Below are 16,059 nucleotides of genomic sequence, written 5' to 3'. Positions count from 1 at the left end.
GCTTGACACACAAACACACATGCACACACACATTTATGCAATGTTTGACTTTCTTGACACACACACACACACATGCAATTACACAGTGCTTGACACACAAACAAACATGCACACACACACACTTATGCAATGCTTGACTTTCCTGACACATACGGGCACAATTACACAGTGCTTGACACACAAACACACATGCACACACACACTTATGCAATGTTTGACTTTCTTGACACACACACACACACACATGCAATTACACAGTGCTTGACACACAAACACACATGCACACACACACACTTATGCAATGCTTGACTTTCCTGACACATACAGGCACAATTACACAGTGCTTGACACACAAACACACATGCACACACACACTTATGCAATGTTTGACTTTCTTGACACACACACACACACGCAATTACACAGTGCTTGACACACAAACACACATGCACACACACACACTTATGCAATGCTTGACTTTCCTGACACATACGGGCACAATTACACAGTGCTTGACACACAAACACACATGCACACACACACTTATGCAATGTTTGACTTTCTTGACACACACGCACACATGCAATTACACAGTGCTTGACACACAAACACACATGCACACACACACGCTTATGCAATGCTTGACTTTCCTGACACATACAGGCACAATTACACAGTGCTTGACACACAAACACACATGCACACACACACTTATGCAATGTTTGACTTTCTTGACACACACACACACATGCAATTACACAGTGATTAATACACAAACACACATGCACACACACACTTACACAATGTTTGACTTCCCTAACCGCCCCCACACACAATTACACAAGGTTTAACTTCCCTGACACATACACCGTTACACACCGATTGACTCCCTAGCACACACACACTTACAAAATGATGAACTTCCCCAACACACACACTGCAGTGATTGACCCCTTCAACAGACGCACACACTTCCACAACATTTGACTTTCCTGACACACACAGGCACAATCACACAGTGCTTGACACACAAACACACATGCACACGCACACTCACGCAGTGTTTGCCTTCCGCTCCCCCTACACGCACACACTGATGGACTTCCCTGACGCACACACACGACTGACTCCCCAGCTCTCACACGTGTGCACACGCGCGCACAGAGCGGGGGGGCCGTGGCTGGAGGTGCAGGGGCGGGCTCCCGGGCACGGTCCCAGGTGCAGGCTGCAGCGCTCCAGGCAGCTCCAGCCGGGCAGGGGCAGGGGCAGGGGCAGGGGCAGGGGCAGGGGCGGGGGCGGCCCGGACCGGCTGGGCCAGGTGCAGGGGGGGTGGAGGGCTCGGCTGCGTCTATAAAAGCCCTGAGCCCGGCTCGCTCCAACCCACTCGGCCCGGGATGGCGACCAAGGTGCAGCTGTGGCCTCCCCCGCCCCCGGGCACCACGGAGCACGTCTGTGCGGTCACCAGGAACTACACCACCAGCCCCAGGCTGAGTAAGTGGGGTGGACCGGGATGGGGGGCTCAGACTGGCCACGCGGGTGTCCCCTGGGCTCCTTTCCCTGCTCCGCTGGCTCCCTGCACCCTTTCCAGCTCCGTGCCTCAGTTTCCCCGCCTGTCAGGTCAGTGTGAGTCCGGTGCCGGTGGTCGTAATGGGGAGCTGGGGGTGGCTGCTTCAGAGTTTCCCTCCAGGGGAAGGGTATCCGGCTGCATTTTATTTCTCCCCGGAGCTCTGAGACGAATCCCCCGAAGCCAAGGGGTGACTCCAGCGTGAACAGGAGCAGAATCAGGCCCCCCCCCGCAAATTAAGCAGGGAGCACCCTGGCTCTTGCAGCTGCATTGCGTTGCTAATGCGCTTCCAATTCCCCACGCCTCTTTTCTCCCCAGAGATGCTGGAAGTGCGTGTTTGTGCCTGTGTGCAAGGGATAAAGGCGGGTGCGAGCGTGTTTGCACGTCTAAGTCGGTGCTTGCGCGTGTTCGTGCTGCGCGAGAGGGAAAGGCGAGGCAGGCCGCGAGGGGAGCCCGCTCCGGTCTCTGACCCCCGCCCCCCCCGTGGCAATGTCTGTTCTCATCGGGAGCGCGTGGCACCCAGCGACTTCCCAGGCGGTGCCCCCCCCGGCGACTGCACGCAGACAGCAGGAGTCCCAGGCGGGACTGGCATCCGTCGGTAGCTGCTCGTGAGCTGACCCCCTTCTCTTCCCAAGTCGGCTTTGCTTCTGAGCGACAGGGTCCGGCAAATATTCTTCCTGATTTCTCATAAAAACAGGCCCCGTTCCCATCTCTCGTCGACATGGGGTTTAAAACCCTTTTGCTGCGGCCGAGAACTTTGCAAGCCTCTTCTGAGTGTGCGAGTGCCAGACTGGGTGTAGCAATGGTTGTGTGCCCCGGAGCGTGCGCACGCAGGCTCGGGATCAAGCGCAGGCGTTTGGGTTTGCGCGCTCGGGTTTCCTCGGTGTGCGTGACCTCCGTACACGCTGCACGCCCACGGCGTGTGTAGGGGTGCACCAGCCCTTGCGTGTCGGTTCCGCCCACGTGTGCAGCCACGCTCCTGCCTCGTGCACGCCCCCATGTTCACCTTGCCCAAGGAGAACGGCTGCAGGACAGCCCCGGCCTCCCGGCTGCTCCGAGTGGCAAATACCGGCGAGACGAGACCCCCGCCCTCCCGCAGCTCCTGGCGCAGGGTCTCACCCTGACAGAGAGCGTCTTGCAGAAAGCAGGGGGCAAAGCACCGCTCAGGACCCCTCCTGCATGCAGCTGGGGCTGCTGTGGTGTGTGTCGTAAGCCCTGTACTGCTCGTGCGGAGTCTCTAGCAGAGGCCTGGGCTTTGCTAGGAGGGGGCTCTGCGGCTGCAGCTGCTGAATGACTGGGGATCTGGGAGTCCTCGGGCACCCCTTGAAGTTCAGCCCAGCAGCAGAGACAGCTGGGGCTGCCTGGGGCATCACACTGGGGGCACGGGGCTCGGGCCAGGGGGGTGCCTCCTGCCTGCAACACTACCTGCCCCTGTGTTGGCCCTCGGGGTGGACACACCACGGAGACCTGGTCCCTCCAGTCCAGGCTGTCTGGTTAACCCAAGATGCCCGAAGCCTCTGGTGGCATCGGTCGACCCCCGGCCCGACTGTGGCATCCCTGTTGAGGGTGACCTTGCAGGCTGGCCACTGAGAGATGGGGCAGAACCAGGTCCACAGGGTTGGAGCTAGGATTATTTGCTTGCCCTGCAAAACACAAGAACAAACATTTACCCCAAATCTACCTGCCCACCCAACATGGCACAACATGGGGGTGGGAAAAGGGTGGCACGCAGCGGTCTTCTTGAATGCGCTGAGCTCTCCAGATTTCCCCCCAGCCTCCTCCGCAGATGTATAGATGCCAGGTGCTAATCATCTAATGAATGACCTCTGGTTGGCTTGGTTTTTGCTGAAACTTTTGGACCCGGACTGAACTCTGGACATGGAAGGCATCAATTAATTAGGATTCATGTTTCTGAGAAAACTGTTTCTGTCTGGAGGGACGGAGTCTGATCTCCTTCCTTTGCCATTATGAAACACTCCTTGCTCTCATCCTGTTTTCTCTTCCCCAAAATGCATGTCCTTCTGGAAACAAGGATGTGCCATTTAATATTGTCATTATTAATATTGTCATTATTATCTAGAAACTTAACAAAAATCTATTGTAGCAAACCAGCCTCTAATACAGTTGGTTACATGGATTACCATGAGCTAAAGCTAGGGTATAGGATATCTGGATTATTTATTGTATGCTCTTCCCTTCTCGTGCCTTTTTTCAGGCTTTGGGTTCTGTTTAACGGTATCTCGTTACTGGTTTAATTAGGCATGTTGCTGGCTTGCTGCCCTTTGCTGACCAAGCTGGTCTTTGCATCTGCAAAGGTCTCTCAGAAATAGGCTTCTGCAGCCTGGCTCGGGCCCCTAAAAATGGGCAAAGCTGGCCGACCTCCCCCTGTAAAAGCGGCATGCCGATAAGAGCTAAGGGACTACGGATTGAGCCAGGGATCTGCAGAGACAACCCAGGGGGCTGCAAGGCACAGGCCAGGGGGCAGGGGCTGGTGCCCACCGCAGCTGCTGCGGATGGGTGCAGAGGAGATGGGCAATGGGCCCCCCTTGAGCAGCACTGCGGTCCCAGGAGTGGCACCAGCATAGCCCAGCTATACCCCGTCTCCCCAGGATGCAGCCAGTGCAGGGGCCAGGGGTGAGCTCCATGACAGCGCCGAGCTCAGCGTTGTCTGCAGCGACCCTTAGTGAACCAAGCCACTCGAGCAGCGCTTGTGCGCAGCGGTGTGTTACCAAGGAGGCGCCTTTTGGACTGCAGGCTCCACAACTGAGGCACAGGGCATGGTAGGTGACTGCCCTGGAGGATGGAGCCAGACCGTGTTTGGCCTTGAACCCGCAGCCTCCGCTGGCCACGGCAGGAGCAGAGGGCAGGGTCTGGAGACCAGCAGCGTGGGGAAGACTCCTATGACCCAGGGCAGGGGCAGGGGCATAAAGGAGGTGGGTCTGTGGCATCCCTGTTGAGGGTGACCTTGCAGGTCTGTGTGTCCCGGGCAGCAGGGGCCTGCTGCAAGTCTTCGGGTTTGTACAGCGCCTAGCGCAGTCTCGGAGCCCCCAGTTAATAGGAATCTACCTTTCCTGTGCTCATCGCTGTAGCATTGCTCTGTGCTTCTGTAAAGTGAGGATCAATAACCATTAGCCCTGGCGGGACAGAGCTGGCTGCTTGCAAAGTGCTTTGGGATTTCGGTGCAGCGGGGGAAGGATACAGCTGTGGCCACAGCTGTTCTGCGCCTTGCGGGGAGCTCAGGGGGCTTCGCAACCCGCTGAGCTGTGCCCGGGGCTGCCCCCACCCCAGGTGCCCTGGTCGTGTTCAGCACCAGGTGAGACCAGCGAGGCGCTGCCCGCGGCCGCCTTTCACCTGGAGCAGAACTGCCTCTGAGCAGCCCCTAGTTTGCTGTCAACACAGGCGGGGCGGGGAGCGGTGTTTTGCTCGCAGGCGGGCAGAGCCGGGGAGATGGGGGCGGCCTTGTCCGGGCAGAGCCGGAGCCAGCCTGGGGCAGCGAGACGAGGGCTGGCACGGCCTCCCTTCGGCTCTGCTGAAGGACGGAAGGGGTTAAGGGAAGAGCCTCTCGAATCCCCTTCTTTTGGAGCCTTTAAAATAACTCTCCCTGCTTGCTGGGAGAAAAACCTCACCTCTCCTTCTTTCTTTATTTTTTGTAATCGTTTTATAGCAAAAAGGGTTTTTAAGTGCACGAGAGAGAGAGGAATCAGAACTTATGGCAGAGGGGATATCTTTTGTTAGACCAACTAGCTTTTTGCAATTGTATTTATTTATTTATTTATTTTTGCAACAACAAAAAAAGTTGCAAGAGGCGGATTTTTGTGTTGCTTGAAAGAAAGGATTTGGAGTGGGTTTTTTCCTCCTCCCCCCGCCCCCCCACTTTCCCTTCCAACCTTTTTTCTCCTTTTTTTTTTTTTACCATTTGCTGGAAAAAACAATTAAGGTTTAGAAAAAACAAGTTTTCCTTTGTAGAAACATTGCAAAGGTTTGGTAACAGTAGAGGAAAGCCCCGCTGGATCTGCCCCAGGATCCAGGTGCCCTGTACCCCAGTCCCCTTCCCATAAGGCGTTGCTGGAGTGGCTGATCAACCAAGCGCGGGTCCCCGCCGCGCTAGGTGCTGTACGTATGTCTGTCCATAGTGTAACTAGGAGCAAGTGAGTGGGGTACCAGCCTCGGGGGCTGACTTAGAAGAGGCACCAGAATTGCAGCCCGTGGGCAGTCTGTGCTGGCCTGGACAGACAGAAAGCGGGGGGGTGGGAACTGAGGCACAGAGCAGCCACGTGACCTGCCTGACGTCTCCCAGGAGGGTTAGTTGCCTTTTTGCAAAAGACAACCTGTAGCCAAAAGACAGGATCCCCTATAGCTCAGGACAGGACCACCCCCCAGTAGCTCAGCACCCGTTGCAGGACTCAGACAAGCTGGGGGCGGGGGGGTCCTGTCTTTAAGGCGAGAAGCCAAACTCCCTATGACACATCCTGCTCTTCCTAACCCCTTTGCAGTGTCCACTCATCCCCAACTATCCGGGGGCTGCTATGTTCCACCCCAGAAGTGGCTGCATGCCAAGGGTCCGTCGTGAACTCCCTGGAGCCAGGAGGGGAGACTCCTTGCCGGCCTGTCAGAGCCCCTCCATTGCCGCCTCCTCCTGACCCCCACTGCCCCTTAACGACCCCCTTCGCCAAGCCGCAAGCCGTTAGCTCCCCATCTCCCCTGCCCCAGCCACGCAGATGGCGAGCGGGGCCGACCCCAGGGGCTGCCCCGCCGCGGGCTCCTGACCCCTGCGACCTCTGGTCCACAGGCGTGAAGGCGCACGCTGCTCCTAATCGGGTCGAGCGCCGCGGGGTCAAGGCTCCCGAGAAGCCTCCGCCGGCCGAGTTGTCCTCTGGGAGGGGGAGGCTTTCCCGCCTCGGCAGTCCCGGGGGCACAGGGCACGGAGCTGCGGATGCCTGGACGGGGGCAGGTCCCGGGGCCTGGAAGGCAGGGGCAGCAGGTGCCTTAATTATTTAATCATGTCAGCCCCCCTTTTCCTCTACGGCCTGGTCTTGCCCACTGATACCATCGCTGCAGGCTCGGCCCTGAACGGTGGGTGGGAGAGGGCTGGCGGGGCTTTGTTCCCTGGGAACCAGCTGCAGCCGAAATACCTGGGCAGGGTCCAGCTTCGTGGGCTTTGAGATCCGTTCTTGCAGGCCTGGAGTTCGATCTCATGGGGTTTTCCCAAGCTGAGGAGCATCAGGTCTGGCCTGCAGCTGCATGGGAGACCTTGGCACCCCTGGAAAAGACAAGCAGCTCCTAAAATGGGCTGATCCTGGCTCCACAGGAGCCAGGTTTCTTTGCTGTGGGGCATGCGTTTCAGAGAGAGTTGCTCTCCCTCCTCTGCCAGCGTTGAATTCACGGGCAGTGGAAAGTGCTTGTTGTATGCTAGAAAATACGGTAGTTGCCCAAACTTGCCACTTGCAAGCTAAGACTGCTCATAGAGGTGACAGAGACATGGGCTTGGGTTCGGGGCGTTGTAGGGGAGGGGGGTGCAAGAGGTCAAAGGGCAGGGGGCAGCCAGGTACCTGCGTGGAGGGAGCTTGGAGGCAGCCCCAGGTCAGAGCGGCTGCGGGGCCCATCATCGCCCCCCATGCCATGGCACTGCCCACCTGAAGGCTCAAGGGGCTCTGGCCCACACCTAACCACAGCTGCCAGTACTTCTCCATCACATTGCATGCAACCAGCGGCTTACTGCCATGCCCCGAGCTCTGCCGAGCAGACTCCTGCAAGCTGTTTGGTGCCTGGCTTTATGCGGCGAGGCTAGGACCCGTCACCGTGCTCTGCACCCCTCTGCCACCTCCCCACCCCTCAGGGTAGGGCATCCCCCGAGCAGGTTGGCTGGGCTGCGTGTCTCCCGCTGCTCCCTCCTCTCGGCTTGTAGAGTACAAAGATTTTTCTTCCAAGATTCACTTGCCAACATCAAGCTGATACAGGGCCAGCCCGCACTACATCAGCCCAGCCAAGGCTTTCTCTAGCTGGGTCTTCGACACCTCCAGGGATGGAGACTGCACCACCTCTCTGGGGAGCCTGGTCCAGTGCTTCACCACCCTCCTTGTGAAAAAGTTTTTCCTAATATCCAACCTCAACTTTCCTTGCTGCAGCCTGAGCCCATTGCTCCTTGTACTGCCACCTGCCCCCACCGAGACCAGCCCAGCTCCATCCTCTTTGCAGCCCCCCGGCAGGGAGGTGACGGCTGCTATTCAGTCCCCCTCGGTCTTCTCTTCTGCAGACTAAGTCCCAAAAGTCCAACTTGCCAAGGAGTCAGACTTCCCACGAGACAGCGGCCTGGGGCTGGGCAGCCCATGACCGGACTACTGTTCTTCCAAACCAGCCCCCCAAGCTCAGATGACCCCAACCCATGTCTGCACGCTCAGTGGTGGTGCACACTCAGCTTGCACGTGTCGAAACAGGGATGAAGAAGGAAATGACCCTGCTTCCCCAGGGGATGCACCAGCCTCCCAGCCACAGCCGCATCTCGGGGGGTCTGAAGAGCAGGATTTGGAGAACTGGGATGAGTTTGGCCCTGGGGTTTCTGATTTGCCCTGCGAGGAGGAGAGTCGCGCTGGGGAGCAAAGCAACCCCAGTGGCAGTCGAGATGCACCAGCAAGATACGGGAGCAGCTGCGATGCCCTGAAATAGCGACAGGCTGCGGTGTCTAGGACCCGGTGCTAAGCGTCGTCTCCTGTGCAAGGCTCCCAGGGGGTCTGCGCTGACGAGGGACCTTCCCTCGCCCCGAGCCACCGCTTTGCACCTTCTCGGCCCCGGATGCTGCGTCTGGCAGAAGCTGGGTTTCCTGGGTCACCCCTGGGGTCCCGTGTCTGCTTCGCTCAAGAGGAAAGGACGCGAGACAAAGAGCCATCGCCTCGCTGGGCTGGGCTGCAGCTGCTCCACGCCGCTGGCATCCTGACCGGGACCCCGTCCGTCCGACCCCACGCCCATCTCCCCCGAGGCCGCCCGCGGCCCTGTTAGCAGAGCTAAGGGCCACGCTGGGCCTGTCTCGTAGCCAGGGCAGTGGCACACCTGCCCTGCGGGTCGCCGTGCCTGTGGCCCGTTGCAAGGCGGAGAAGGCTGGAAAGAGCCGATCCCGCTAATGGATGTGTGGAAAGGAGCAGCTGCCGGTCCCTCCCTGGGGTCTCTGGGGGAAGGGGTGCAGGCAGCACCCACATCCTGCCGGACCCGGTGTCGGCACGGCGGGAGCAGCGCGGCTCGGTCTGGGCGCGTAGCTGGATGCCCAGCTTGGATGCGCAATGCAGAGCCGCGGTGAGCCGTGTCTTCACCACCCAAGGTTGCGCCACACGCGCGCTGGTGATGCTGGAAGTAAACCGGAGAGAAAGCCAAGGGCATGAGAGGTCTGCCGTCCCAGGGCCGGCGTGCGGGCCGGCGGCCGGCTGGCCACTGGTGGAGGAAAAACAACAAGGCCGGTTTCACGTAGCTGGGGGGAAAACGAGCCCATGAAACAAAGCCGCACGGGCCTGCCTGGGCTTTGACAGATGCTATTGAATAAAGCCTGAAGGAGGGAAAGCTGGGCGGAGATCGGCGTTGAGGACCCCCGTGTCCGCAGCGGGGTTTGACGGTCTCCAAGGTGCAGCACAAAAGTGGGCCGGCGTGACGAGGGTCGGAGAGACTTGGAGGCGTGCAGCGAAGGAAAGCCAGTCTGGAAACCACGTCCCGGCGTGGGAGCAATGGCACGTTCAGCGCCGCACGTGCGGCGTGGGGCGAGAGCTACTGCCTGCATTGCAGAGCCGGGCCAGGATCGGGACACGTCGTGCTCCCGACGGCACGAATGAATGGCGGAGATGGCTCCAGGCGGGAAAAGGATAAAAAAAAGCAGGTGAAAAGCTGCTGAGAAATCACACCAGCTTGTGCATTGCCAAAGCTGGCTCCCGGCTCTCCCAATCGCACAGCCTAGACCAGGAGTCATGACTGCCACAATTGCCACAGGCATCCTGTGTGTGGTACACGGCAGGTCAGGGAGCAAGGGCTGGGAAGGAAAGTCCTGCGAGGAGAGGCTGAAGGAGCTGGCCAGGTTCAGGTGGCAGAAAAGATGCTTAAGAGGAGACCTAGGCAAGCAAAGCCCTTGGGTAATGTGATAACTTTTGGGGTCAAACCAACACTATATTTGGAGTCAGGAAGGCATTTCACCCCATGGTCAGGCTGGTGCGGACTAGGGGGATTTTGCCTTCCTCTGCAGAGGGGGCATAGCCCCTACCTGGGCTCTCTTCAGCATCTCTTAACAACCCTTTATAGATGCAAGATGTTGGCTGCTTTCCCTGGGGCAGGGGCAGGTGTGATGCCTGGTCCTGTGGCAGGGTCGGCGGTCATTTTATGAAGAGTTTAGATGATGGGTTCGTCTGGGTTGGTTTGGACAGGGCTGATCCTGCCCCCGGCAGGGGTTGGACTAGCTGTCCCTTCCAGCCACATCTCCATGATTTCAAACTCATCTTCGGCGATCTGAGACTATCCAGCCCAGCTCCTAACAATTTCCCAGTCAGAAAAAGATGATCAGGCAAACAAAAACTTTGGTGCTAACCTTTTTTCAATTTAACTCTGGCTGTTAGACACTATGGACCTTCTTGGATGAAAAGGCGTGGGGTGGTGGGGGAGAGCAGCTGGGTTTTCTTTTTCTTTTTCCTTTTCTTTTTTTTGTAAGTGAAGACTTTTATAGTCTTCTTGGTAACATTTCCAGTATTATTATTATTATTATTATTATTATTATTTTTAAACTAAGGAATAAAATTACAAAAAGTTTCCTAAGCAAAGCAAAACTGGGTCCAGGTAAAGTACCTCTGAAGGCATACAAGTCTGACATGTTTTATAAAGCCGTGTCTTTGATATGAGAGCTGTTATGAGTGACACATGGCTGAAGAATCATTGCAGCCCTCGTTGCCTCTATTCAAGGGGCCTGAGGAGGTCACATCTCGTCCAAGGACCAGCCCCAACTACATCATCCCAGCCAAAGCTTGGTCTAGCCAGGCCTTCAGCTCCTCCAGGGATGGAGAGGTGGGAAGCGTGCTATGAGCAGATGCACATCTCGGCAACGTGCTCCACTATGATTTGGAAGAAAAGACTCAGTAGACTTAGAGATCAAAGGCAACGTAGGTTTAGCACAGGGGGAATGCAATAGACTTAACCCAAGGCTTTAAGACGGCTGTTTTTTCTAGGGAAGGGAGAGGGCCAGTAGGTCTGGACTTCTGTGAAGTATTTGGTGGAAGTGCTTTGTTTAAACTGGAGAAGAGGAGGGGTTTTTTCAAGAGCTGTGCAAGTGTGATAAGGCAAGGAAGGGACGGCTTAAAAGGAGAGAGTCCCACGGGCGGTGCAGAAAGGAAAGCTATTGGATGGGCGTGAGTTAGCTGATGTTTCTGGAGGATCAGTCTTAAGATTCGCCCAACTTAATACCATAATTCTTTGCATATAACATGCACTTTTAAAAAAAAAAGAAAAGCTGCTGGAAATTGGAGCAAACATTATATGTGAGCAATGCAGTAAGAGCAGGCAAATATGAAAATAAAACCTGCACGCAAGGTGCAGGGAACAGAACAACGAGCAGTCGGCTCCTCGTTGCTGATACTCCGTTACTTGCCCCGAGGAAGCGTTAGTGTATGGGCACGCCTGCGATCACGTGTGCGAGCTCTGCTAAGCTCCCAGCACCCTCTGCAATCGCGTCCTCCTCGTGGCTGTGTGGATGCACCTTCTGTAGACAAGGGACAGCAAAAGGCTCTGCCTTTTTGGACTCCGGGCAGTGGGCTCAGCCGGCTCACTGCTAGGGCAGGAGATTTGCACATGGAGAGCGTGACTGTAGCATGCACCCTAGGCACAGCTCTGGTCTCGGTAGGGTACCAGCTCCCTGCACAATGATCAGGGCTGCACCGTCTTTTCCAGGAGACACCAGAGATCTTGATGGCAGATGCTGGCATTGCTTTTGCAAAGGGTTGACCTTGCCTAGGTCCCGCCTTAAGGCAATTACCCTAGTCAGTCTTAGGAAGGGAAGCTGAGTGCAGTGCTACCGGCAGCCGCCATGAGTTAGTAACCAGCCGCCCCTTCCACTCCAGACCTGGCGGCATTTTTGGAGGCGGGTGGACAGCTTCCAGTTGGCAAAGGGCTCCATGAAACCTTCCCGGTGAATAAGGCTGCATGAATGCTGTGTTTCTTGCACCGTCAGGCACTGAAGCAAGCCCTATAGAAAACCCTATGGTGAAGGGACCCCTCCCAGCACCGAGAGGTATTGTCACAGCCTGGGCAGCAAAGAGCTTTCTCCAGGGTGGGGGGTTATGGGGACAATTTCCAAGCTCTGTCCAAGATGCACTTGCAAGTGGCAACGCCAGGCCATTAAGTCAATTAAAGCCAAAGCTCTCGGCAGCGAGGGCCGGGATAGGGGCCACATCTCTCCTCCCCGCCCCCCGGCTCCCCCCAAGGTCCCAAGTCTGCTTTGTCAGACAGAAACTGTGACAGCGCGTCCAGGGCTTTTTCAGGCGAGCTCATTTCGTTCACGCTTGGGTGAGCCGGCCATTCTTGGCCCCCTCACATGACCGTGCAGGTGTGTATGGGAACCTCACACTGCAGGCCCTAATTAGTGGCATAGTGTGTGAGCCCCCGCTGGGCCTTTCACAGGCTTGGAGAGGCCAATGTGTTTGACAGCGCTGCACAAACTGACACATCACACAATGGGCAGGTTGCATAAGCGAGAAAGCTGGTCACTTAGGGACTGTCGCAAAAGTCTCAACAAAATTCGGGCCTGCCGCTCCCGGGAGAAACCGCCCGGAGACGGGTCTCGGCAGCCCGCCTGAGCTTCACGCAGCTGGGCCCACCAGGCCCAGAGCATCCCCGGTGGATGGGGACAGAAGCCCAGCTCCGCCACAAGTGGCCAAGCGCCTAAATCCCTTGGGAGACGGGCTCTCCGCTCCCTGTAGAGCAAAGGTTTAAGGTGGTCGGTGCTGAGAAATAGGCTTCGTTGTTGCCTGGGTGTCTTACCTCTTCTTGCAGAGTTACATAGGAGTGATTTGCCCAAGGTGGCCCAATGGGTCAGTGGCAGAGTTGGGAAGAGGAGCCAGGCATGTGGTGCCCACCTGGCCACGAACCTGGGAGGTTAGCGGGAAATCTCCATGCAGAAGGGGTGTAAAACTAAGGGAGTTCAGCCTCAGTTAGGAGACAGGGCCGCTTCATTTCCTGACACCACCGGGACATTCAGGTTGGCTTGTTTCTTGGGGGCCAAGAAGTGACCGAAAAATGGAGAGCCAGACCGGGACTAGCGTGTTTGTGCCCCTGGGCTTAGAAACACTACCCCCAGGGGCTCGGGGCCCAGAAAGTGGATTTAAAAACAAACAATAAAAACAAAAACCCACAGCCTTTTATTATGTATCTCTGATGCAAATGTATCTGATTATAATTTAGTGTAGAGTACTAATAAAAGTACATTTACTAATAAAAGTCAATATTCCAGCATATTATAATAGCTGATGAGACTTATTTTATTATTCTTCACAAACAAAGTTCATGCTACGCCAGCCGGTTTCGTGATGTCTGAAGGCTTGGGACCGGGAAGGTTGAAACTCCGGGTGCGCGTTTCAAGATGAGGCTCACAAACCTCCTCTGCGGTACTGAAAGCCGGCAGCTCCTCGAGGGCAGAAGGGCTTTTACAGTCAGATCTGGGCCTTGTTTTTTGCTGTAACAGGATCACAGACAATGAGGGTGGGAGGGAGCTCAGGAGGTCACATCTAGTGCAACCCCCTGCTCCGGGCAGGACCAGCCCCAGCTCCATCATCCCAGCCTACCCGGGTCTTCAAAACCTGCCAGGATGGAGATGCCACCACCTCTCTGGGTGACCCGCTCCAGTGTTTTACTACCCTCCGAGTGAGAAACCGGCCCAGGTGACCCCTTCCACGTCCTGGGCACGTCCTTCCCACTTCTCTTCTTCAAGGTTGACGGCAGCCTTACAAAGAGTTTAGACTATGGGTTGTATAGGATGGTTTGGACTGAGCTGATCTTGCCTCTGCCGGTCCCTTCCAGCCCCACTTCTCTGTGCTGCCTGTGGTTTCCAGTCTTGGTTCCCATGGGAAAGTTGACAGGTTTGGGGGTTTTTGATGGCTTTAAATGGAAATGAGGTGGGGGAAGGTGGATGTCTTTGGCTTCACGGGCTGTGTGTAAACCCCCCCGGCCCAAACACCGAAGCGAAGGCGGAGAGGTCGGAGGGATGCCCGGGGCCTGGGAGGTTGGAGATCCCGCCCTGCTGACCAAACTGGAAAGTCGCTCGTCAGCTCCTGCTGCCTGGTGGCCTCAGGCAGGTCCAGACGGGCAGGGCTGGAAAACCCAAATTCCCAGTGAGTATGGCTGTGCCAACACTTTGCAATGGACTTTTCCCGAATTCACGAGCTCTCTACGAGTCCTCGAGCCAACGTTTTGCAGGGGACTTCGTCCAAGGGGCGGGGGTCACATCCCATCCATCCATGCAAGGCAACGCAGGGGCTTGGTGCAGCGAGGCCTTCCACCCCCACACCGTTATGTTCATCTAGGGGCTCAAACGCCCAGCGCAGGCTACCCCCATTGGTTGTCCTTTTTCGACTACGTCAGCCATCCAATCGGGGAGCAGCAGCCACGCCGGTGGGACTCCGGCAGCCAATCACCTGCTTCGCGGACGCCCCGGCAGGCTGGAAGGGGTTGGCGTCATCCATGGGACGCGCATCAAGTAGTTTGTAGGCAAGCCCTAAGCCGCCGGCAGCCGGCCCTACCCCCAGACGGAGCAGAGGACCCAACCTATAGAGATGCCAGGGGAAAGTGGGGGAGAGGACGGATGATTTGAAACAATTAGTGCTGTGATGTAGCCAGGGCCGGTTGTCCTCTTTGTCAGCTACTCCGCGGCTGCCCCAATGGGAGTTAATGGTGCATGATTGTCAGGGCTAATGGAGATCGCATGTGACAGGAGCTGTGAATTTGGGGATGGGTGTGTGGAAAAGCCAGGTTGAAAGACTTTCTTTTTCCGCCCCCCCCTTCCCCTTCCCCTCCCTTCGCTCAGCAGCTTTTCTTCCTCTACCTTGCCCCTCTCCCCGCACGCCCCCGCCCCCGGGACCGGGCAGCCCACCCACCCCGCGGCTTCTTGGAGGAGTTCAAGGCTTTTCTTTCTAGCAGCTCAACCTCTTCATTAGTCGACGGGGTGTTTTCCAGTAGTGGGAGTTTCTCTCCTGTCTCTCACTCTCTCTGCCGCTCCTTTTATTTCCTACGCTTTGCCCCTGTTTCCATTTCCCTCTTGGCCTTCTCTCTCTGTGTCATTTCCAAGCCTTTCTGCATGGGGTTTCACCTGGCTTATGAGCTTTGCGTTGGTTGTGCTACAACGTGCACCAAGGCGAAGAAGCCCATGCACCGCTGCAGGCTCATGAGGTTCGGCAAGGACAAGTGCAAAGTCCTGCACTTGTGGGGAGCGATCCCCTGCACCGGGGCAGGCTGGGGGTCATGGGCTGGGCAGCAGCTTTGCAGAAAAGGACCTGGGGGTGAGGGCGTGTGAGAGAAGGGAGTGAGACATAGCTGGAGACCAGTGGATAAGCTGTCCCCGTTCAGGAGCTGAATCTTTCCACTTGTGGTCATTATCCAACAGTCAAAAAGAGCTCAGGAAAGAGATGTGGGTGGTGTGATAAGGAGACAACCACGAGAAGTCCAGGCAAGACTTGGGACGGGGAATGGCCAATTGTTGCATCCTCTGAAGGTCTGTGTTTCAGCTGTCCTATCTGCACAGCCCAGATGTGCCCCCCTCTCTGCATTTGTCTGCTGCTCCGGGTTGTCATCAGTCATCACATCACTGCCCATCATCCTGAACCCCCAAATTGTCTACTGCTCCTTGGATTTTCATGCATTTTTCTCCCACACTATCCAGAAGCACAAAACACCCTTCTGGAATCAGTCCTAGAAGCCTCTTCTCCTTCCTTCATTTCCTATGCTCAACACCCACGTCTCCATCCGTCCATTCATCCATCCCCAGAACATGCATGCATGCATCCACCCATGCATCCCCAGAACATGAATCCATCCATTCATCCATCCCCAGAACATGCATGCGTGCATGCATCCATCTACCCATGCGTCCCCAGAACATGAATCCATCCATCCATCCATTCATCCATCCCCAGAACATGCATGCGTGCATGCATCCATCTACCCATGCGTCCCCAGAACATGAATCCATCCATCCATGCATCCATCCATCCACCCATGCATCCCCAGAACATGAATCCATCCATCCATCCATTCATCCATCCCCAGAACATGCATGCGTGCATGCATCCATCTACCCATGCATCCCCAGAACATGAATCCATCCATCCATGCATCCATTCATCCATCCATCCACCCATGCATCCCCAGAACATGAATCCATCCATTCATCCATCCCCAGAACATGCATGCGTGCATGCATCCATCTACACATGCATCCCCAGAATGTGAATCCATCCATCCATCCATCCATCCCCAGAGCAGGCATGCATGCA

General features: G+C 56.3%; 1 protein-coding gene across 1 annotated transcript in view; it reads left to right on the top strand.

Moving 5' to 3' along the window:
• Positions 1-1,374: 1,374 nt before the first annotated feature.
• ATP6V1B1 (ATPase H+ transporting V1 subunit B1) overlaps positions 1,375-16,059 on the top strand; it is a 54,490-nt gene continuing 39,805 nt past the window's right edge. Inside the window, exon 1 of the mRNA XM_090035162.1 lies at positions 1,375-1,491. Coding sequence (XP_089891288.1) covers positions 1,395-1,491 — 97 coding nt within the window. The 5' untranslated portion in view covers positions 1,375-1,394. The remainder of the gene's footprint in view (positions 1,492-16,059) is intronic.

This window comes from Crocodylus siamensis, chromosome 2 (assembly GCF_052110815.1).
Source record: "Crocodylus siamensis isolate JL-2025a chromosome 2, ASM5211081v1, whole genome shotgun sequence".
Taxonomy (NCBI): Eukaryota; Metazoa; Chordata; order Crocodylia; family Crocodylidae; genus Crocodylus; species Crocodylus siamensis.
Note: the sequence above shows the minus strand (reverse complement) of the source record. Positions and strands in the feature narration are given on the sequence as shown.